Consider the following 23,798-nt stretch of genomic DNA (forward strand, 5'->3'; position numbering starts at 1 on the left):
CGAAAGAAAAGGAGAAGAAGAAGAGTAAGAGGAAGAAGAACGTGCAGCAAGAAGAAGAAGAAGAATTTCAGAAACCATGAAAATCGAAAAAAAACGAAGAAGAAGAGGAAGAGGAAGAGGAAGAGGAAGAGGAAGAAGAAGAAGAAGAAGAACCGTTTGAGTGGGGCGCGTGTAGTTACGCTCCATTCAAAATGAGTTAATCCGCGTATTAATGAAGTTTGGGCTGATAACTTGTAAAACTTGTATGGTAGCAGCCCCAATCTTTATATAAATTTAACTTATTTCCTTTCTCTTAAAACTAAAAGTAGAGGCAGCTTTTCATAATTATCCGAAGACTGAAGAAGCTCTAAGTTGATGTTGCCCTAACTAGTTATTAATTATTTTAGTGAGATTGAGATAATGAGATGTGTCCTTTTCAACTTCTCCTTAATTCACATGCATGACCGAGGCCATCATTATTTAACAACGATAGCTGCCCATCTATATATTACTGTCTTGTGTTGTTTTGTTTTGGACAGATCACAACGAAACCATTAATTAATTTCTCATCAAAAAATAATAATAATAATAATAATAATAATAATATATACCTAAAAAGTGACTTTGTAAGTGGTGACCCATTTTTCCATTTCTGTGGATCATGCACACACATTTCATTTATATATATAAGCTAGCTAGCTGTGCAGCAATGTTATATATAATATTATTATTATTACTTGATATTTGATTATTTCCAAAAACCAAAGAGTACTAGAAGTACAGGGTTTTGTCTAGTATTCTTGATTTGAGAGAGAAATGGAGAATAAAAGCATTACAACAAGTACTAGCAGTGGAAGTAATGGTGATGATGAGGGAAGTGAGAAGAGAGGAATGTACCTAGTTTGGGAAGACATAACTGTTGTGGTTCCAAACTTTGGCAATGGACACACAAGGAGGTTGCTTAATGGCTTGAATGGCTATGCTGAACCTAACAGAATCATGGCTATTATGGGTCCTTCTGGCTCTGGAAAATCCACTCTTCTTGATTCTTTGGCAGGTTTTTGTACTTTTTTTCATCACTCTTTGCATTTCCATCTTTTCATCAAATATAATAATAATATTTAATATGGTGAAAACTCAAGTGCATTCGACTTCACATGAAGTTGATAGTTAAGAATCGTTAAATAATTTTACTGATTTGACTAAATTTTCATCTAATGGCTCTCAACTATCAACTTCACGTGAAGTTGATTGTACCTGAGTTTTCACCGTTCAATATGTTCATATTTGGTTCTTCATGCCTTAGCTTTCATGTTCGTTATTATATATATTTCTATTTTGGTTTTTATATTGTTATTATTATTTTATTTTATTTTTTTTTACTTTCCATTGGGAAACCTTGCATTGGCCAAATATGCATGTTGATACAAACACTCTATAATTTGTCTAAATTATGATATAAAAGTTTCTAAACATCCTATTAACTATTAACTATTAACTACCCATTTGCAAAAACCTTTTTTTAGTAACTTGATTAATGATTATCATGTTCATTGTTTCAATTTGCATGCTTCTCTTAGATGTGATTGTGATATGATTCAAATCATCCTATGATGGAATATAATAGAATAAAATAATGTACTTTGAAAGGTGATAAGTATGTCTCTTTCTCATATATTTATTATTTCAAATAGAATCAAATGGTGGTGGGGTTAGTTATTGTTATCTCCCAACAAGATGGGAATGAATAAATTACCCTTATATAGATTTTCTTCAGAAATTTTTACCATTGACCATCTATTTTAGATCAAAGACAAATATTTTCATAGTAAATCATCAAATCATGCAAATTTATTTGATACATTGACACCATACTGCAAAAGTTGAATATTTGTTTAGATAAATTAACAAAAATGACTTTTATCTTTTTATTCTTGTTTTTTCTTTTTTTTTCGGGGTTAAATTTTGTTTATTTAGATCTAATAACTTAAAAAGTGGATGAAAAAATGGTATAAATTTTTTTCTTTAATAGAATAAGAATTTAATTTTGATAAAATAATTTTACACGTGCATTCAGTTACGTAATGTTACATCAGTAAAAATAACTACTTTTTACATTGACTACATAAATGATCATCCTAAAGAACGAAAAGTAAAATATATTTTACCCTGAGTGTATCAAGATTAAACTCATAAAACAGACCCAATAGTCTTTCTCTGCAGTTTATCATGTTATTAAATCATGATGTTCCATTGTACCCTGCCAAAGAGAGCCCCATAACATGTCCTTGCATAGATAATTAGGGTGTAGGTAATTAATTGTAGAGGTTATTTTTTAAATGCCAAAAATAGTATAAAATAATACTTTGATAATATTAACCAACAAAAATTTCAAAAACTCAACAAAACATAGAAAACAGTTGTTGAAAGTTAAATAGCATGATTACTATTTTTTACTATTAATAGATAAATAATGTAAAAATATTTTACACTATTAATATATGTAAATTAATTAATTTTATTCTATAGAAAGCAATAATGATTTATACTACTACAGGCTACAGATTCTTTTTTTATATAGAATAAATGAGCAATATATGAAAAGTTAAAAAAGTATCCTATTCAATTTGTCACTTCATTTAATTTGAAAGAAAATATTCTTCCTTGGCCTTTCTAAGATAATTATTTCAAGTTTTAACATAGCTAAAGTTAGCCCTACCATCAACTGTCCTCATTTATTTATTTATTTATTTCATGGGATCAAACAAAGAATCATCTCTATCTGGATGAACATTATCTTAGAAAGCATATTTCATTTATTATTGAACATCTACCCTTGGTAGGGACGGTTGCAAGTAATAATAATTTCACTATTATTTGTCATGTATTTGGGAAAAATTAATGCTTATGCTTTAAATGGAAATTAAATATAAAATTATTATATTGCCCTAACAGTGGCCTCGGCGAAAATGTTCTGTATAATTATTAATTAAACATGCACTACTAAAAGAAGTTAAGGTTGGTGGAGATTTTCAGAATCATGTGTATCGGACGGTAGGTTCTACTAATTGATTTAGAAATTGTTGGATGGTGATGATGAACAGTTACCAAATTCTTAAGGTGTTATTAATAATAAGAGAAATATTTTCATTAATTATAATAAAGCATAGTTCGTTACATAGCATTGATATATATACGAAATAGGTGTATGTACAAATTATAAACGAGTTATGTTATGCGTACACCAAAATCAGCCACTAAAATTAGTCACAGTATAAAATATATATTAAAATATAAATATACATTAAAAATAAATTAAATTACACATATATTTATACACAAATACACTGGTGGCTGATTTTAGTGGTGACTTTAGTATACAAATAACATTTTTTATTATAAATATATATGGTGGCACATTATTAACATCTTCAGATTATTATTGGAATTATTGATTACAGGTAGACTCGCTAGGAATGTTATCTTGTCTGGAAATGTGCTTTTAAATGGAAAGAAAAGAAGATTGGACTATGGTGGTGTTGTAAGTAACTATGATCACAATATATATTATTTTTGTATATTATTCCATATCCTTCATATTTATATCTTACTATCTTTTTTTTTAGGAAAAATTTTGCCATTTTTTATTTTTATATTGGATTAATGACTATATCTTTTCGAATTAGGATATTAATCTCAAATGTGAAACCATTTAATTTGGTGTACAAAAATTAAACTCTCAATTTAAAAAATAATAAAAAATTACTATATCAAAATATATCACCCATCTTATTCTCATAAAAAAAAAACCGAAAATTTTGCATAACTGTATCTGGCCATCATATCTTTCGTACATCTACATGTGCATTAATTAAACAGATGTATAAAAATTGATAGTAATAGATATACTTAAAAGTTTGTTAGTTGAAAGTTTGTTCAATCATGTTAGAAAAGAAAATACTCACTAAATTAATTATTTGTATTAAATAATATTAAAATATAAAATATATAATACAAATAAATTAAATAATACATATATTTTTATATAAATTCATGGCGATTAATTTTTAATTTTTAGTGTATATATAATATTTTTTTAAAATTTGTTTGTAATGATATCCAGCTTCTAAAGTTAGTGGTTATGAAAATACATTACCAAATATGTTACCAAGAAATGACAGTCTAATCTTTCACTTACCATTCTCCTAAATATTAAAAGAATTAAAAGTTAGATACTTCTAATTGAGATCCAATTTCTATTTTTTTTTCATTTAACAATTTGAAAAATGTTTAAGAATATCTACATAAAATTTAATTTTAATAAACAGCTAGTAGTAGTATAAAGAAATTTTACTAACTATATATCCAATTACATATTTATATGTAGTTAAAAATAACAAGTTTTTATATCTACTATGTAAATAATTATTATTTAAATAACTAAAGCGATTAAACAGTTACCAACGAGTTATAACTCAAATGACATAGTCTTTTTAAAGATTTTTTTATTAGTATATCAAGAAAAAACTAAATAATTTTTTGTTATATTTTAATTAATCAATATACTAATTAATGACATGTATTATTTTGTTATGTAAACATTCGTACTATAGGCTTATGTGACCCAAGAAGACATATTGTTGGGAACACTAACAGTGAGAGAAACAATAAGTTATTCAGCAAATCTAAGGCTTCCATCAAGAATGAGGAAAGAAGAGGTAAATGAGATTGTAGAAGGAACAATAATGGAGATGGGTCTTGAAGATTGTGCAGATAGGGTTATAGGGAATTGGCATTTGAGAGGAATAAGTGGTGGAGAAAGGAAAAGACTAAGCATAGCAGTTGAGATATTAACAAGGCCTAGTCTCTTGTTCCTTGATGAACCAACCACTGGCCTTGATAGTGCCTCAGCTTATTTTGTTGTTCAAACTTTGAGGAACATTGCTCATGATGGCAAGACTGTAATTTCATCCATTCATCAACCAAGTAGTGAGGTTTTTCAACTTTTTGATGATCTCTTCCTGCTTTCTGGAGGCCAAACTATTTATTTTGGACCAGCTCAAAACTCACTCGAGGTACATATATCTATTAAGTTTAATTATTTTGTTGGTCTTTTTAATTTTATTAAATTTATAAATAGATTTTTATATATATATTTTTAATTAAGTCTCTACGTTACTTTTAATTTTGTAATTAGATCTTTTTCATCTTAAAAATGTTAAAATTAACGAAATATTCCTTCCAAAAAATATTTAATTAAAGGTCTAATTAATTTTTTAATCATGGGTATCTTCAATTTATAGAAAAATATTCTATTAATTTTAATATTTTTTATTCTGACAATGACTTAATTATAAAATTAAAAATAATGTAGAGACTCAATTAAAAAAATATATAAATTTAATAAAATTATAAGAATTAATAATAAAGTAATTTAATCTATCTATTATTATTATGATTCATTTTTTATCACAACAACAATTGAGAATATATAGAGGTAATAAAATAGCCTAAAGATTATTATAAATGAGAAAAAAACATTAAATACATTGAAAATTTAGAATACTTTCACTCCTACTTTCATAGTCCTACTTTCATAGTTGGCAACCAAAACAAAAAACTTGTGTTGTCAAATAACTATTAGAAGATGTATCTTAAACTTTTGAACCATAAGTTATGTACGTTGTTTTAACTCTTGATTTTTAAAAATTAAAGAAGAAAGTTAGGGACTTAACACTTTTAAAGGGGAAAAAAAGTATAAAATTAGTTAATGTTGGTTCGAATGTAAGAAAAAAAAGTGTTTACTAATATTTAAATCTTCTAAATTTTGAATCTCATTTTAAAGAATAAAGTTTTATCTTTCACAATTTATTTTATAAGCGAAACAAAAAAAATATTTAAGAGTGAAAAACACATTTTATCATCTAAAATAAAAATCTAAAATGTAGAAGATTCAAATTCTTTCTCTTTTGAAAATGTACAAATTAACAATTTATAATCATATAAAACAACCACTAAATGACCAAAATACTTGGAGATTGACTTACATATATTTTTAAAGTTAATAAAGTATGTCTTATCGTTAATAGATAATGCAAAATGAAATAAAATTATTTCATTATTTATAATAGTGCATACATATTATGTTGTTGTCACGTAAGCATGAAAATGATGTAGTTTTAGACCGTGAAGCATTTATTATCTTTTTAGTTTTTATATAATCTTTGTCAATCGATCTCTATTTATCATGTATCTTACCAAAATAGATGAAATTTTGCTCCAAAAATTATTATCTGTATGACAATCTTTCATAAATAAATACGTATCCACGATTAAATTTTACATGATAAATTCACAGAACATCAAATGTTTACTATTTACTATCGCAAAGGACCAAATTGATAATTTTTTTGAGGGATTAATTAGTTCGAATTAATTCTTCAAGGATGTAAATTGTCATTTTACTCCATTTTTTCCCTCTAAACATATTTTAGATGAAATTTTGGTGAAAATTTAGACTAAAAATCCTTTCAATATTTTGGATGTGTTTAGCTTAGACACTTAGATCACAAAACCCTATTTTGATGACAAAAATGATTTTGTCCATTTATTTGTGCAGTTCTTTGGGAAAGCAGGGTTCCCATGTCCAAGTAGAAGAAACCCTTCTGATCATTTCCTTCGCTGTATTAATTCAGACTTTGATACTGTCACAACCACCATCATGGCCTCCCAAAGAATCCATGTATATGTTCTTTATATCATAATTAAATCATCACTTCCCTTGATTAAATTCATTAAGTAATTAATTAATTTATTAATATTATATTATTATTATTGCTTTTCATCTTCAGGAACAAAACTCATTAACACCATCATTAGGGAACTTATCAACTGCTGCAATCAGAGCAAAACTTATTGAGAGATACCGTTGGTCTGAATATGCAACTGCCGCAAGAACTAGAATCAAACAAATCTCAAACTTTGTAAGTTCTTTCTTTTTAATTTGCTTTCTATCTCTCACTTTTTAGTATATTTTTAAATTAATATATTTAGATACATTCATTCAAACTTCAAAGATTCATTAAAAATAAAAAGGGATGGTAATGAACTTTTAGTATTTTGTATAATACTAGGAGATAACAATTGAAAATTATTTTATTTAATTTAATATTTATAATTAAACCTATACTATTCATAATTATACACTTATTACACATAATATTACTCAATTATTCAAACAATAATTAAAAAATATAAAATAAAATAAGTAATAATTAAAAAATACAAAATAAAATAATTTTAAATTTATTTAGATTTATTTTTTATTGTCTCTCGAATATTTGTGTTTTTAGTAGAACGTGTATTTTTTAGATTTAATAAAAAGTATTATAATAAATTAGATGTGTATTTAAATTATAATATTTCTGTTTCAGATTTAATATATTTAATTCTTAAATATTATAATTTAAATACACATCTAAAAATCAAATTATCTAAAATTCAAAATTTTGATTTTAAAATTCTAAAATAAATCTTAAGTCATCTAATTATATTTATTTGATAGATTTTTTGATGTGTTCTAAAAATATTTTGAGTATGACAGTATTATTTTGTATGCGTGATAAACTTACGAAATAAACTAATTTTAAACATTAGCTAAAACACCAAAAAATAACATCAGTAAAAAAATTAAAAAGAATAAATACTAATACTCAAATAAATAATAAAAATTTCAACTAATACTACGATAATACATGTTAGCTATATTTTTATTCATAAGATATAAAAAATTTAAATTAATTATTGATTTTAATAATTTTGAAAACGTTATGTTAAAATAAGTAACGAATAAATCTAACTAATGATAAAATAATAAATATTAGATGCATTTTATTAAATCAAATATCAAAAGATTAATTGTATTTTTAGCGTTTATATTTAAATGCTATAATTTATCATTTTGGATGTGTTTCAAAAATAATTTATATATAACATCATATTTTTAGATGTGTTATAATTGAAAAAAAAAATTATGAACATACCATCTACATCTTCTTACTTAGACTTTTAAATTTTGGATGTGTTTCAAACATAATTTATATATAATATCATATTTTTAGATGTGTTATAATTAAAAAAAAAATCATGAACATACCATCTACATCTTCTTATTTAAAATTTTAATTTTTTGTGCATCTTTAATCAAACTAATTAAGTTTGAATTACTTTATTTGAAAACGTTAATGTTTAAATAAGTAACGAAAAAAATCCAACTTATAATTAAATAATAAATATTAGTTGCATTTTATCGAATTGAAAATCAAAAGATTAATTGTATTATTAACGTTTATATTTAAATTCTATAATTTTATAATTTTGGATATGTTTCAAAAATATTTTATATATAACATCATACTATTAGATGTGTTATAATTAAAAAAAAATTTATGAACATACCATCTACTTCTTCTTACTTAAACCTTTTTTTTGTGCTTCTTCACTCAAACTAATTAAGTACAAATTATTTTATTGGTAACAACTCTATTATTAAAATAAAATAAAATCAACTTTGTTCTAATTAAATAAAAATAGATTATTATGTTTATTTTAAAAAGAAGAAGTTGCTCAACCAAAAAAAAAAAAAAAAAGCCGATGAAAACGTTCTGGTTGAGCTCCAAGACGAGAGAATGGTGTTATCACATTTAAAAATGTAGCGTAAAAGAAAGAAGAAGAAACTCGTATCTTTTCTATAAAGTAACGTAAAAGAAGAAATGAAACAATAATTAACTATGAAGTGGGTAGGAAGTTAGGAAGTTAGAGAAATTTAAATTTTTTAAATTTAAATTAAGTTTAATTATAAATATATATCTAAAAAATAAGGATATGTTTCTCTAAAAAAATAATTAAATAATATTAAAGGCTGACCAAAGGCTGATTTGTGTTGTACAACTAGCATTTTCCTTAACTAAATAATCAATTATTACTCCAGGAAGGATATGATGGTGAAAGCAAAAGCAAGAATCAACCGAAATGGTGGAAGCAACTAACAACATTGACTCATAGATCTTTGGTGAACATGAGTAGGGATGTAGGGTACTATTGGATAAGGCTAGCAATCTACATAGCATTATCTTTATCTGTTGGAACAATCTTCTTTGATGTTGGAACAAGTTACAGAGCCATCTTTGCAAGAGGTGCATGTGGGGCTTTCATTTCTGGTTTCATGACATTCTTGTCCATTGGAGGCTTCCCCTCCTTCATAGAGGAAATGAAGGTGTTTTATAAAGAAAGGCTTAATGGATACTATGGAATTAGTGTCTACATTCTATCAAATTTTCTCTCTTCATTTCCCTTTGTTTCAATGATGTCCATTGCCACTGCCACCATAACCTATTATATGGTCAAGTTTCGTCCAGAATTTTCACATCTTTGTTACATCACCCTTGATCTTATTGGCTGCATTGCGGTTGTGGAGAGTTCCATGATGATCATAGCTTCATTAGTTCCCAACTTCCTCATGGGAGTAATAATAGGAGCAGGATATATTGTAAGTCGTATAATTTTAAAAGTAAAGTATACACTTTGTCTCTATTGTTTTCGAAAAGTTTTAAAAATATTTTTAATGGGTTTAATTTTGATGTATTCATAGTGTAAAATATTTTACACAGCTGTGCAATCACATCCGTTATTTTTTGGATGATCATTCATATGGTCAATATAAAATGTAGTTATTTATGCTGATGTGGCGTTACGTAATTAAATGTATGTCTAAAACTATTTTACACTGACAATGCATCAAAATTTAAATCTATCTTTACTATTTAATTTGTTTTAATTTTGTCCTTTCGATAAGTTTAAATTTTATCACTAACATTTTCAATAAATTTTAATTTTATCCTTTTAACTTATCGAAAATGTTAGAGACAAACTTAAAGCAAATCAAACATTACAAATATTTTTTAACCTTTTCAAAAATATTAAAAAGAAAAAGTATACTTTATCCTAATTTTTACCATTTGAACATGATCTCTTATCATCACATTTATGAAACATAATTGAAATTTGCAATTATTATTAATTACCTGTTGTAATATGGGTGCAGGGTGTAATGATGATGACTGCTGGCTACTTCCGTCAGATCCCTGATCTTCCCAAATTCTTCTGGCGTTACCCAATTTCATACATTAATTATGGGGCATGGGGATTACAGGTAATAATAATAACTTCATCAGGATCATTACCATTATAAAACCTCTTAAAAGTATGTGATGATCAAATGGATATAAAAAAAATGTGGTTGGAGGCTCGTACTAATGGCATATCTTGTGCCTCCGAAAAGACCACACTCGGGTTCGAGCTGTCTGAGCTAGATGTGGGTGTAATTGTGTGAACCCTTAGTATTGTGTGTGTTAGTGCGTAAGTAGTGTAGGTGAGTATTGTAATATGAAAAATTATAAAATGACAAATTATAAGTAGTTTACATCTCGAGATTCTAATGATAAATGGCACTTATAATGCATAACATAACTGTAGTAATCTGTTATTCAACTCCAAAAGTGTTAAGCTCATTTTGTATTGAATAACCAGTTGACTCACATGATCATTACTATTAGATTTGGTGCTGTCCCACTAATTACACTTCATCTTGATAGTAATGACAATTGATGCACAATGCAAAGTGAGTACATGTATCATTATTCATTCGACTTACCTAATAATGATTCCTGGGGATGCAGGGAGCATTCAAGAATGATTTGATTGGGCTGGAGTTTGATCCTCTAGTACCAGGTGGTCCAAAGCTGAAAGGAGAAACCATACTCACAACCATGCTTGGCATGAGAATTGAATATTCAAAATGGTGGGACTTAGCTGCTGTCGTGTTCATCCTCATACTGCATAGAGTTCTCTTTTTCATCATTCTCAGATTCAAAGAGCCCGCTTCACATTTTCTTTATAGTATCTATGCAAAGCAAGCAATGCAACGCATCAAGAAGAGGCCATCTTTCAGGAAAACACCATCTTTCTCTTCAAAGAGGCACCAAACACTGCATCCCTTGTCTTCTCAAGAGGGTCTCAACTCACCAATTCATTAAAGATACAACAATCACACAACAACATACTACTGATATTGTATCAGAATTCTTGCAAAGCAAAGAACTTATACAATTTACAATTTACTTATTTAGAAAACAAAAAAGACCAAAAGAAAACGTTGAAATATGTCTCTTATTTCGTTATCTACAATGAAAAGATATATAAGGAAAATAAGTTCTCTTAAGTTATATACTATATACTATACATCATTGGTGGTACTGCATTATACCTGAGTATCATTACGCTTTGAAAAACCCATCTGCAACATACAGGCCATTTTCTATGAGGGGATTGATATTCACTTGCTATTTGTTTCTTATATTCTTCGAAGTTTGCCTGTACTGAGAACAAAGGCCATTTACTTGATTGTGACGAATTATGTGAAAGAATCATGCATTATGCATAACTGCATAGTAAAAAATGGATATAACAGATGTACAAGAAAAAGAATATTGGAAAGAGACGAGGCCAGGGAAACTGCATAATATCTTATCGAAGCCATGAAATTCTTATATATTCGACTTGAACAATTTCTCTGTTTCATAAGTTTACACAGCTAAGCTAGTCATTTGAGTCAATTCAGGAACCATCTAGAGTTACAGAAGAATAAGACCATGTGTGCAGCACATACACTTTTCAAAGGTGGTGCAATCATAGGTCACCTTCAGCTGGTATGGTGTACAGTGGATCAAGCTTGAAACAGAAAAGAATGTAAGTTTCTTTTAAAATTGAAAAAAAAAAAAAAGAAATATATCAAATGCGGCAGAGGCAGAGTGCGTGTGCACCGCTAGGGTTTTGCAGCAGAGTCGTAGTTAATAATATATGCAAACTGCATCAACCTTTTCACGGTTTCTTCTCAGTAGCCTCTCCATTTTCAACTCGATTATCAAAACCATGGTAGGGAACTTCGATCATTGGCTTGGGAATCGGCCGATCTTGAAAATCCTCGGGAAAGAATTCAAAGTCGGGGCCAAAGTTGAACTTGACCATGCAGTTTGGCTCATTGGGGAGAGTATACATTGAAGCAGCAGGGTAGTATCGACCACCAAAAAGATCCTTGAAAGCTACACCTTGGCACACGCCATTTTTGAAGAAAGATATCTCACTTCCTGCATACAATATGATATTTGGAATCAGGTGATTTTTATAAACATGGAACACTTAGAATACAACTTACAGCAAAGGAAATTCAAAATTTATATTATAGGCAAGGGAATTTAATTTATAACAGCGCAAGCAATGACACTTACAAAATCTGATTTGCTACTACAGTAACCAACAAGACAGAGCAAGCACACCTAATTTCCAATAAACAGATATTCAGTCCGCGGAATTCAAAAAGGAATGTGATTATATCTACAGTGTATAATGAACCAAAGATGCAGTAGTACTGACCATACTTTATACAATCAAATCCCAGATCCAAAAACAATGATCATTTGCCTAGATTGTATCTAATTGCGTTTTGTCTAACAACTCCATTAACAGCCATAAAGAAACCAATAAATTTACTGTTTTGTATTATTAACCACTTCCAACCAATTTTATATTGAGGGTCAATCAAATTATGTATCCACAAAAATTATGTGCCAATTTTTACATACATCATCCTGGTTCTTGGACAAATCTAGCTAAGGAATACCATCAATGACCTTATTCCAACATTGCAGTCTCATATCTCCTATATTTCCCAAGCGGAAAAAGATTCTCTAAAATGAGGAGATTAGTAAAGTGATAAAGTGAGATATTGATTACCATTGAACTTATAATAATCATAACGTATGCATCCCACTATCTTGAATCAAGGGTGATTAGACTCTCACTTTTTCACTTTACCAACCTCACTTTAGAGGAGCTTGATCCTTTGCAAAATTCTTCCCCTTTTTACCTTCTACTCTCTGTTCCCAACCATAAGGAATTAAATGTAGAAAGGATGGCCCAATGTAGTCTTAGATCCATAACTTACTATTCAAACTTTTTGTCAAATGGGAAGAATGACAATGTCTACCAATCCAATAGAGGAACAAGCCTAGCATTACTTCTAACACACATATACATTATCTTCCAAAGAACCACACTAGGCATTTTATGAGAAGGATTTGAATTTTTGACACATAGGATATACCAATTTGAGCAAAGAATAGCAAGAATGAGAGAATTAAAAAATGAAGCCATAGCAATATGCTTTTATGGCCACTGATATCAATGATGAAGGACGATATACCACATGGCATTCAGGAAGTTTATAGGTAAATTACTTCTAAAGGTATTAAAAACAAAGTTCTTGAGCATCCACCTAAGGGAAAATAGTGGAGCCATATGAAAATTTCGTTGCCCTCACCTCTATAACTTATGAAGCACGGTCTAACGGACACGAGGTACAACATAACACAAGAACGCCGACACACAAATTTCAAATTTGTTAGGTATAAGGACAGAACATATATATAAAATATATAGAATTTTGTAAATAAATTATAATAATATCTTGAAATTTTATTGATATTAAAGTACAAACTAGTCTTTTGTTTTTTATGTGTTTTTTAATTATACAAAATATTTTAGATAACTTTTTGTATTAATAATTAATAATATATATTATTTCTAAACTCATTTCAAGAATATAGACCAAGAATAAGATTAGATATGCCAATACGCAATCATATTTGGGTGTGTCTAAGCATGTCTGGAGAAATACTTTTTATTTTTTATTAAGATAGTCTGACACAGAACACCGGCAAGTTGGACGAGTGTTTATCTGGAATATATATCCAACATGCGGACACAACAACCTAAATTAAGTGTTCGTGCTTCATATCCTTTAACCTATAGTTATAAAATTTTAGAACATATTTTTCTGACTCTTCCCACTCTTGTGAAAAACAAGGGAAACCTCATTCAACAGTCAAATTTCACTCTCTTCCGTCTCATCTTTTCTTGGCTGTGAGGAGCACGCTTGGACAAAGTATCTCATCTCAGGTAACTACTCTCAAACTGTCATCACAGCCATCTATCTCTCATGTCTGCTTCTTAATCTTAAGTGCCTAGTCTCTGTTCTGAGCAAAATCTCAGACTATATTTCTGGCCACCTTCACACAAATAACAGAAACATGCATTTCTGACTATTTCTTTGCTTGTTCGTGAGGTATTAATCGTTCACAGCCGTTAACTATGCAATGGCTGGTTGAAGGACTTCACTTTTTATTCAGTATGTTCTGCAGATCTGCTTTCTATATCTTATATATTTTTAAAATGCTTTCCCTTCTTCCGTACCTGCTACCAATTTCCATTGAATGCTTTGATTGGAAACATGGCAAGCTGTATTTAGTTCCACATGCTTCAGAGTCTAGATAAAATAATGGATTCCATAACTCAATGTCTCAAACCATTCACAACCATGCAGTACTACAAAAATGATTGAAAATCTTCCCCCTCCCCATTACCCTAAATCACAAACAAGTAATTTGGACTAAACCACTAAGTTAGCAAAAATCAAGCATCCGTTGTTAAATACTAAGAACACATCACATCCATCAACCCCGTTATTCAGCCTTCATTCCCACTAAAAAACTGAAGTTCTAATTCACAACCCTCAAACACCAAAAATCACAATAACTAAACAGAAAACCAACTACACCAAAGTAAAAGATAATAGAGTTCATGACAAAAACAAAGAAAAAGAAAAGAAAAACCACTCACCAGGCACAACTTTGGGAGGATCTTCCTTAGCATCTTGAGCAACAACATATCTCTGTCCTTTATACCAAACCAAATGCAGTGGCTTTGGAGCATACTTCTCCCCTTCAGGCAAGTTGATATAGAAACCAATAACATCACCTTCCTTATACCCTTCTTCTCCATACTTCTCCCTCAGAGCCTTATGCACCTTACTCCCATCAATATCCCTATACCCAAAACTATTCCCATCGTAACCAACCGGTGCCTGCAAGTCACCTTTCTCAGTGGACCACCCCAACCGTGTGTGCCCTGTTTCCCCCAAATGCAAAACCCTAATTTCGAAGTACCACGCTCCTTCAACCACCCCTCTCGTTGCCCTCACCATTCTGTAGCCCTTCGTGCTCCCTGCCACCATTCGGTCGTCGCTCAGCTCAACCTTCTCCGCCTTGTACACCTTCGAGAGGCAGATCTTCATCTCCGCCGTGTCGTCGCTCTTGTCCGGGAACCTCGGCACCGGCGTTATAAGCACCGTGTCTTCGCCGTTTGCGCCGTGGTGATTGTTGTTATTGTTGTTAGCCTTGTTCTTCTTCTTTGATTTCTTCGATTTGGTTACCCACACATTGTTGTTCTTCTTCTTAGATTTCTTCGAATTCGTCCCCGTTGTTCCCGTGGCCGTTGTCGCCGGCGTTGACACGGCCGCATTGGCGTCGCCGTTGCTAGCTCCTTCTGGCAATTCCGCAGCCACCGGAGAAGATTCGATCTTAACGGTAACGGTTTCAGCGGTCAATGTGGAGAGCTGCTTCTGCTTCTTCGGTGGAGGTTCCTCGTCGTCCTCGTCGTTGTCACCGCCGCCACCATCGTCTCTTGCAGGCGACTTCGGCGACTTCTTCAGGGAACCTTCATCAGAGACGGGTTCGTCATCAGACATGTCGGAAGGGTCGGGCTCCGATCTGCCGTCGTTTTGAGCTTCCGTTGGCGTGTCGGAGGCGGTGCTGGTGGTTGTTACAGGAGGAACTTCGGCTGATTCCGTATCGGTGCCTCCTCCGGCAGCTACCGCGTCACTGGGAATCGGGGCGTCGCCAACGACGGCGTCAGCGGCCGCAACGGCGGCGGTGGTTGGTGCCCCGTCTTCTTCCTCTTCGTCTTTGTACGAAGCTTTTAAATTATCCATGGCGGTTCTAGGGTTTTTTCTTTATTTGATTTTATTTTCCGAGTGCAATTACTATGACTATGACTCTATGAGGTTCGGAGAAGAAAAGAGAGCGCTTCCGATAACAGAGACACTCTGAGACTCAGAACTCTGAACTGACAGCGACAGAATATTCCTTAACTACTCAATTGGGTTGGGTTTCATTTTTTGAAATGTTTTGGATTGGGCTGGGCCTATTGATTTTAGGCTGTTATTGTAGGCCCAATATTGACTATCATAAACAAAAAGAAAAACCTTGTCCCAAAGAAAATGAACAGGAAGAGACGACATAAAAATCGACTAAATACCCATTTTGGTCCTATTCACGCAATTATTTAATTTAGTCCTCGAAATTCAAAATTATTTATACTAGTCTTTCAGACCCGTTTGGGAAGTAGCAGAAGCTACTTTTTTGACTTTTGGATTATGAAAAGTCACAATCTGCGTGTTTGGCACCATTTTAAAAAAAAGCTTCTAACTTCCCAAAAAGTTAATTTATAATTTTTTAAAAAAGTAAAAATATATGACTTCTCTACTTCTCGATAAGTTATTCTACCACTTTCTTAAAAAAAATTAATTTCAAAACAAAAAAAATCTATTTTTCTTCTTGACTCTTCACCACAATTTTCACTCAAGGTATGCTAGAAGCACTGACCTTCTACCATCATTCCACCATCATTCTCATGTAATGTTCCAAACCTCACCATTTTCACGTAATGATTCATCTGATGGAAGTATTGATCCTTTACCACCATTTTTATTTTCAGACAATATTACATCTGACTGCATATATTCCTTCTAAGTTTTTTTTTATCATTTTATCACTTTATTTTTTATTATTAAATTTGTATTTAACTGTAGTATGAAATTTCAGTTTTAATTTTATTTTTTTTCACAAGTGATTTTATAGCTTGCTATTATTTTCATAGTTAATTATAGCAAGTTCTTGACCTCAATAAAGGAGAAGGGAGTTCTAATAGGAGTAAAATAAAAAACAATAACATAATATACATTGACACACATTTTATAGTTTTTTTTTTATTTTCACCTACCATATCATACACAATATTAGTGATTAGGTTAGGTAAAATCAACATTCAATATTAGAAAGTATTTGTTATCATCGTTATTTTAATATTCATTCTCTTCTGTAAAAAAAAATTATTTTTTGAGTTATTTATCCAAAGACTACAACTTCAAAATAAGTATTTTTACAACTAAAAATCCAAATACAAAATAACTTATTTATAAGCTGCTATTAATAAAAGTCATTATGCTTTAAGCTCTTTTTCCAAAAGCACTTATTTAAGTTATTTATCCAAACTGGGCCTAAATCTCCATTTTGGTTCCTGAGATTCACGCGATTACTCATTTTGGTTCTCGAAATTCAAAATTACCTATATTGGTCCTCCATATTCAAGTTCGGGCACCAATGTGGTCCCTCGACTCTTTCTAGCGATGACTAAACAAACGGAATGCTGAGATGACACCCTCCCTACCACGCTGGATGATGAATAACGACTTCGTTTACTCTTTACACCTAAACAAGTCAGAAATGTCGTCACTTTGTATATGAAAGGAGAAGAAACGATGGAGACCCCAAATAAAATATTCTTTTTCTTCTCTACCTCCACTATTTTTCATTTTTGACTTGTTTGGACGCCAAGAGTAAACGACATTGTTTACTCATCATCCAGCGTGGTATGGAGGGTGTCATCTTAGCACTCCTTTTGCCTAATCATTGCCAGAAAGAGTCGATGGACCATATTGGTGCCTGAACTTGAATCTGGAAGACTAGTATAGGTAATTTTGAATTTCGGAGACCAAATTGAGTAATCGCGTGAATCTGAGGGAGTAAAATGGGGATTTAGTCTTTCTTCCAGATTTAAATTTGGGTACTAATATAGTCCCTTGACTCTTTATGGTATTTTGGATCTCCATTGTTTCTTCTTCCTTTATATACAAAACGATAACATTTCTGACTTATTTGGGTGTCAAGGGTAAACGACGTCGTTTATTCATCATCCAATGTGGTAAGAAGGGTGCTATCTCAACATTCTGTTTGTCTAGTCATCGCTGAAAAGAATTAAGGAACCACATTGGTATTTAGACTTGAATCTAAAAAATCAATATAGATAATTTTAAATTTCGAAAACCAAAATAAGTAATCGCGTGAATTTAGGTATCAAATGAAAATTTAATTCATAAAAACCATTGGCATATGCAAATATCCCAATAACGTCGGATTAGGAGATTTGCTTATTCTGTATTTATTTACTTATTTTAATATTTGATAAGTGAGATTTGGTACAGATTTTCAACTTAACACAAATTATTGTCTTTTTATATTAAAAAAATTATTAAATTAATTACTATATATTTATATATATTTATGTACGTTCAGTGGTAAATAATTTAAATTGAGCTAATTTTAAAAATGAATAGTGATTTTTAGTTAGTAACAGTCCATAAGTTAGATAAGAGATTGGTACTTAAAAATGATTCTGACAATTAAGTCGATGTATATTTTATATTTTAATATACATTTTATACAAATATTGCTGATTGAATTGTTGTATGTATATTTAAATTTTAATATCATAATTTTATATATGGCTCATCAAATTAGGAAGAGAGGCCAGTGATTATTAAACTGGACTTTCAAAAGGCTTATAATAGGATCAAGTGGAGTTTTGTCGATATTGTATTGCACAAGATGGGATTTAGCCTTAGGTGGAGGGATTGGATCAAGGAGTGTGTGTGCTCTGCATCTATATCGGTTCTTATCAATGAGACCTCCTCTAAACCCTTCAAAATGGAAATGGGTCTACGACAAGGAGACTCACTATCTTCCTTTCTGTTTGTATTAGTAGTTGATGTTCTTCATAGAATGATTGGGAAGGCGGTGAGGAATGTACATATCTCTCCGCTTTTGGTTGGGTGGGATCACATTGAGCTGTCACACTTGCAGTTTACGAATGATACTATATATCCAGCTCTTTCCTACTCAGGAGGAGACTATCAGAAACTACAAATGGTTATTGGCGATGCTTTGAGATGATGTCTAGGTTGAGCATTAATTTCGAGAAGTCTAGCTTTGTTCCAGTTAATTGTGAGCGGCATTGGACAAGGAAGATGTGTCATTTGTTGGGATGTAAGGAGGCGTCATAGCCAATCAGATACCTGAGCATTTCTCTCGGAGCAAATTCAAGGCTTGTGAAGACATGGAAACAGTGATTGATAATGTGAAAGAAAAGCTTAATTTGTGAAAAAGCAAAGACGCTCAATAAGGCAGGTAAGCTGGTTCTCATTAAGTCTGTTCTTAATAGTCTACGTATTTACTACCTCAATTTGTACAAGATGCTAAAGGCAGTGGCGAAAAAGTTGATCTCCTTACAAAGATGGTTCTTGTGGAATAAAGAGGATAGGAGGAACGGGATGCCTCTAGTGAAATGGGAACTAGTGATGGCTCCAAAAAAGATAGGTGGCTTGAGAGTTGGTGATGCAATAGTTCGGAATATAGCTTTACTCTTTAAGTGGTGGTGGAGATTTTTGAAGGAGGACTGCCCCTTATGGAAGAAAGTTATTTGCTCCTGTAATAACATGAATCCTTCTGAGATGCTGAGTGGTCAGCCTATACCTACCAGAGGGAGTCCCTGAAAGGATATTTGTCAACTACAAATTAGGGAGCCACATATGAGAGAAAAGATGATAAGAGGCTTGTCTATGGAGGTAGGGAATGGCAGAACAATCCGCTTCTAGGAGGATAGCTAGCTACCTAGTGGCGCATTGAAAGATGTATTTCCAAGATTTTTCTCGGTCTCAAACCTTAAAGGATCTGTAATAGGAAATTGTGGGTTTTGGGATGTGTTACAGTGGATCTGCAGCTTCCAATGGAGGAAAGAGTTATTCCAATGGGAGTTGGAGTTAGTAAATCGACTTCATAAGAGTTTACAATTAGTTAAACTAATAAATGAGAGAAGATAGAGTGGTCTGAAAATTTGATAGATCATGTATTTTTTCTACTAACTCATTTGTGTAGGTGTTACAAGCAGAAGTCATTCCGGAGGAAATCACAAGCTATAGCTTCACTAATAGTGTTATTTGGAGAGGTTTCGGCCGACCAAGAATTGAGTTGTTTTCTTGGTTTGTGTTGGTTGGCGGGGTCAATACTAAGGATAGACTGTGTAGATTAGGTGTTATTGAACAGAGTGATAATATGTGTGTGTTATGTTGTAAGTATGTAGAGTCTACTTTTTATTTGTTTATTGGTTGTGAGATCACTTGGCAGGTGTGGTGTGCTTGGCTTTTCGCTCTTGGGAGATTGTGGACAATGCCAGGTTCACTAAAACAACACTTTGAAAGTTGGACGAATTTTTCAGCAAGAAAGGATGAGAGGAAGCAATGGTTCATTAGATTCTTTACTGTTATTTGGACAATATGACTAGAAAGGAATGACAGAATTTTCAAAAATCAAGCCTCAAGTATGGTGGAAATTATGAACAGGTCCTTTAATTTTTCTGAAGAATGGTTTGGTAATGAATCCGTTGGTTGTTGATAGCAATGCCGAAAATGACTAAGGGTTGATATACACTTTGAGTTGTCGACTGTTGTTTGCTGACTTTTTGTTTATTTTAATGCTCTATCTTATTGTGTTGAAAAAATTAGGAAGAGAGGTATGAAATCAATATGAATGAATAATCATGTAGCATGGTGGTTTCCATTCAAATGAACAATTAAGAAAGGAAGCATGTTTCTTTGTATGGTGGAAAAGGGAATCATATATTCTAGCTCAGAAAGGAATACACGGATATATATAATGAATATGGTGTAACTTATTTATCAATTATTATCATAGCATTACAAGTAGATGGTAATAATAATGTAGGTTGTCATCAAGATTACGTACCACTAAAATTGAATTGATTCTGAGCAAAAAACCAATGAGACTATGATAGTAATGTTTCACATTGAGTTAGATTCTTGAATTAACCCGGTATGAAGTGTGAACAAATGTAGGTTCTTGAGCCACTGAAAATAAAGAAGGAAAGAAAGAAAATTGAGGAAACAGAAGACCAGAGAGACAAATTTGGTCGAGTCAATTAAAAAGAAATGAATGTGAATACATGTGTTTCTAAGTCTGAGCGACTTTGAAGCTCTTAAGATTCTTCCTAAGTTCCTATTAGAAGAAAGTTGTTCCAGTGGTACCAAGTCAAATAAGTACAATACAAAGAACAAAAACAAACTTAAATTTCAGTTACATTATTGTCAATCTACACTCATATATATAAAATATAAAAAAATATTCATATGATAACATTTTTATATAAGGATGATATTATAAATTTTTAAATAATTAATTAAATATATTTAATTAAACATATTAAATTATCTAATGATTTACTTCTTTAAAAAAAAATTATCTAATAATCTATAATACTATCTTTATGTGAGTATCCACAAAAATAAAAAGTAGAGGAAGAATGAGTGAGTGAGAGCCGAAAGGTGCATAACTTCTCAGTTTTAAACCTCGGTTGTAAGTTGTAACACATAAAAAAAATGGTATATAAAAGAATATATATAGATAGATTTAAATTGGTTTGTATAAGATCGTAGAAAATTAAAATAGGAGGGAATTGCGGGTGGTTGGTTGACTGGTAATGCCGCGTGAAGACCTGACCAGTTAGTTGATTATAGGGGCCACATTCAATTGAATTTCTTTTTGCTTTTGCTGGTATCATCTGCTAGGAACTAATTAACGACAATTGGCAATATGAACATGAATTATAAATGTAGTAGTATATGATATTATATATGGTTTCCTAAACAAAACCAAAATCAGACAGAAACAAAAATTTAAGCTATTCACCAAAAGATTTTTTTTTCCTGAGAATTCTTAACTTCGATAAATCAATGACTAATTTACTTTAAATTTAAAAAAATTTTATTTATATAAAATGAAATTTGAACTCTTGATATTTATTTATTAGTAAATTAATATATACACAAAGTAATATTTGAATAATCAACACTTGTTTAAGCTAAAGAGAGAGCAGATATCTATTGCCTTCGATTTAATCAGAATTACACTTCACTATGGTATTAATGAAAAAAGATCGCAATTTCTGAAAAAAATCGCAATTTCTAATTACTTTTAGACCCCGTTTGAGTAAACAGTTTGATTAAGTTCTTTTTAAAAAAATAGTTTAACCAATAAATGACTATATTAAAAATAGCTTATAAATAAGTTATTTTGTGTTTGAGTTTTTAGTTTTAGAAAAGTGCTTATTTTATAAAAATGTGATAAAAAGTAATAGTATTATGAGAGAAATAATTTTTTAACTTTTCTATAAGTTTTTAAATAATTTTTTAGAAAGCTGTAATTTAATTTAAAAATTACGCTAAACATTAATATTACTACTTTTCATGAGTCAAAAACTTAAAAATAATTATTTTAAAATTTTTCAAACGGCTCTTGAATCTGACTCGAATTTACTTATTGCTGAATCCTTCAATTGATGATGGCTAAGGAAGTAGTCTTGATCCACTATCTGAATGATAATCAACTTTTGGAAGAAAACTTAAAAAAGAATCAAGACAAGTCTATACATAAAGCAGACAACTGATTTCAAAAGACTTAATTGTACCAAGTTTATCACCAACTATCCACTGTTGCCACAACCCATCAAGCATTAATTTCATTGCATTATTGAAAGAAATGGGAGATTCAATTCTTTTTTCCTAAAAGCATTTTTATCTTTCTTTATTTTGTTAGATAAATGCTAATTAAATACTATTTTAATTTTTTTTCAAAAATAATTTGTTATTAGAGATGATAAATTAATAGTTTTAGATTTTTATTTTTTATAATCTTACTAAAATATGGTTAACATGAACACATTATCCTTTTAAATATAAAATATAATAAATATAAAATTAAGATTTATTTAATTAATAAAAAATAATAGACTACTTATTTAAGAATGTTTGAGGGCGACTAATTTTATTCATTCAACCATCTAATTTTTTTCCTCTTTATCCTATTTATTTAGCTTAAATAGACAAAATAATTAACTTTTTACTAATAAAAGATAAAAGAATGTCTAACATTGCATTCTAAAAGGCCTAGAGGGAATTTCATATAGAAATTGTTTTATAAAAATAAATAAATATAAAATAAAACAAAATCCGTTTGCTGAAAAATTCAATTAAGAGAGTCAAACAATTAGATGGCATTATTGATTATATTTATAGTCATTAATTATTACTAGCGAATAGTCAAGGATTCCACGTTGGAGACTCCCAATTTTATTGGTTTGTGACATTATTCAGGTAGAAAATTGTGTTAGGATGAGAAGGGTTTAAAATTTAATTAATATGAGTTTTGAGAGTATAAATTAAAGTTGGTAGTATGTAATAAAAGATTTTAAATAATTTATTTTAATAAAAATATATTAAATATATTAAAAATTAATTTTTTTCAAATTTTATTATGTATTCTAAAAATACATATTAATTAAATTCTAAGAAAATTGTAATCCCTTATAACCTAAATAACTTTATGTTATGGTAGACAAACTCTAATTACACACGTAAACATCTTTATATATTTAAATATGTTGACATTAACATGAATTTTTTTTAATCATAAGAGTTTAATTATATGTCTCTTAAGAATATATGATAAATTTATTATTTAATAATATAAATTAAATATTTAAAAATTTAAATTCTATATATTTTTAATAAAAATTATAATCTTAATATATGTTTTTAACCAATAAATTATATTTCAAATGATATAATCTTTTCATACTCACCTAAAAAGTATAAGTTCAAATCTTCTTATTTTCATAAA

The 23,798-nt window shown here is 30.2% G+C and overlaps 2 protein-coding genes across 5 annotated transcripts; one reads left to right on the forward strand and one right to left on the reverse strand.

Annotated features, from left to right (window-relative positions):
* The first annotated feature begins 578 nt into the window (after positions 1-578).
* On the forward strand, positions 579-11,398 carry LOC110272334 (ABC transporter G family member 15-like). Of its 2 annotated transcripts, XM_016097274.3 has the most exons (8): positions 579-1,036; positions 3,441-3,520; positions 4,593-5,054; positions 6,599-6,721; positions 6,831-6,962; positions 8,969-9,526; positions 10,082-10,189; positions 10,716-11,398. In XM_016097274.3, the coding sequence occupies exons 1-8, from the start codon at positions 796-798 to the stop codon at positions 11,070-11,072; spliced, it is 2,061 nt and encodes a 686-aa protein (XP_015952760.1). In that variant the 5' UTR covers positions 579-795; the 3' UTR covers positions 11,073-11,398. The 2 variants fall into 2 exon arrangements, with proteins under 2 accessions (XP_015952760.1, XP_052115539.1); XM_052259579.1 differs by lacking the exon at positions 4,593-5,054.
* A 164-nt stretch (positions 11,399-11,562) lies between these two features.
* LOC107477288 (protein TRAUCO) lies at positions 11,563-16,054 on the reverse strand. 3 transcript variants are annotated; one of them, XM_016097279.3, is made up of 3 exons: positions 15,233-16,054; positions 14,773-15,196; positions 11,563-12,182 (listed from the first exon to the last, which is right to left on the reverse strand). In XM_016097279.3, exons 1-3 carry the CDS (start codon positions 15,920-15,922, stop codon positions 11,917-11,919), a joined length of 1,380 nt encoding a protein of 459 aa, XP_015952765.1. In that variant the 5' UTR covers positions 15,923-16,054; the 3' UTR covers positions 11,563-11,916. The 3 variants fall into 3 exon arrangements, with proteins under 3 accessions (XP_015952765.1, XP_015952764.1, XP_015952767.1); XM_016097281.3 differs by adding an exon at positions 12,324-12,371 and having other exon boundaries at positions 12,047-12,182; positions 14,773-16,054; XM_016097278.3 differs by having other exon boundaries at positions 14,773-16,054.
* Between the last annotated feature and the right edge of the window lie 7,744 nt (positions 16,055-23,798).

The sequence above is a fragment of the Arachis duranensis genome, chromosome 3 (genome assembly GCF_000817695.3).
Source record: "Arachis duranensis cultivar V14167 chromosome 3, aradu.V14167.gnm2.J7QH, whole genome shotgun sequence".
In the NCBI taxonomy this organism is placed as follows: domain Eukaryota; kingdom Viridiplantae; phylum Streptophyta; class Magnoliopsida; order Fabales; family Fabaceae; genus Arachis; species Arachis duranensis.

Bases quoted from the DNA above. Each gene is read 5' to 3' on its own strand.
- LOC107477288 (XM_016097278.3), bottom strand. From the start codon at position 15,922: ATGGATAATTTAAAAGCTTCGTACAAAGACGAAGAGGAAGAAGACGGG. The intron at 12,183-14,772 runs GTGAGTGGTTTT...TATTGTATGCAG, and splicing joins TCCTCCCAAAGTTGTGCCTG to GAAGTGAGATATCTTTCTTC.
- LOC110272334 (XM_016097274.3), top strand. From the start codon at position 796: ATGGAGAATAAAAGCATTACAACAAGTACTAGCAGTGGAAGTAATGGT. The intron at 6,722-6,830 runs GTATATGTTCTT...TTTCATCTTCAG, and splicing joins TGGCCTCCCAAAGAATCCAT to GAACAAAACTCATTAACACC. The intron at 9,527-10,081 runs GTAAGTCGTATA...ATATGGGTGCAG, and splicing joins TAATAGGAGCAGGATATATT to GGTGTAATGATGATGACTGC.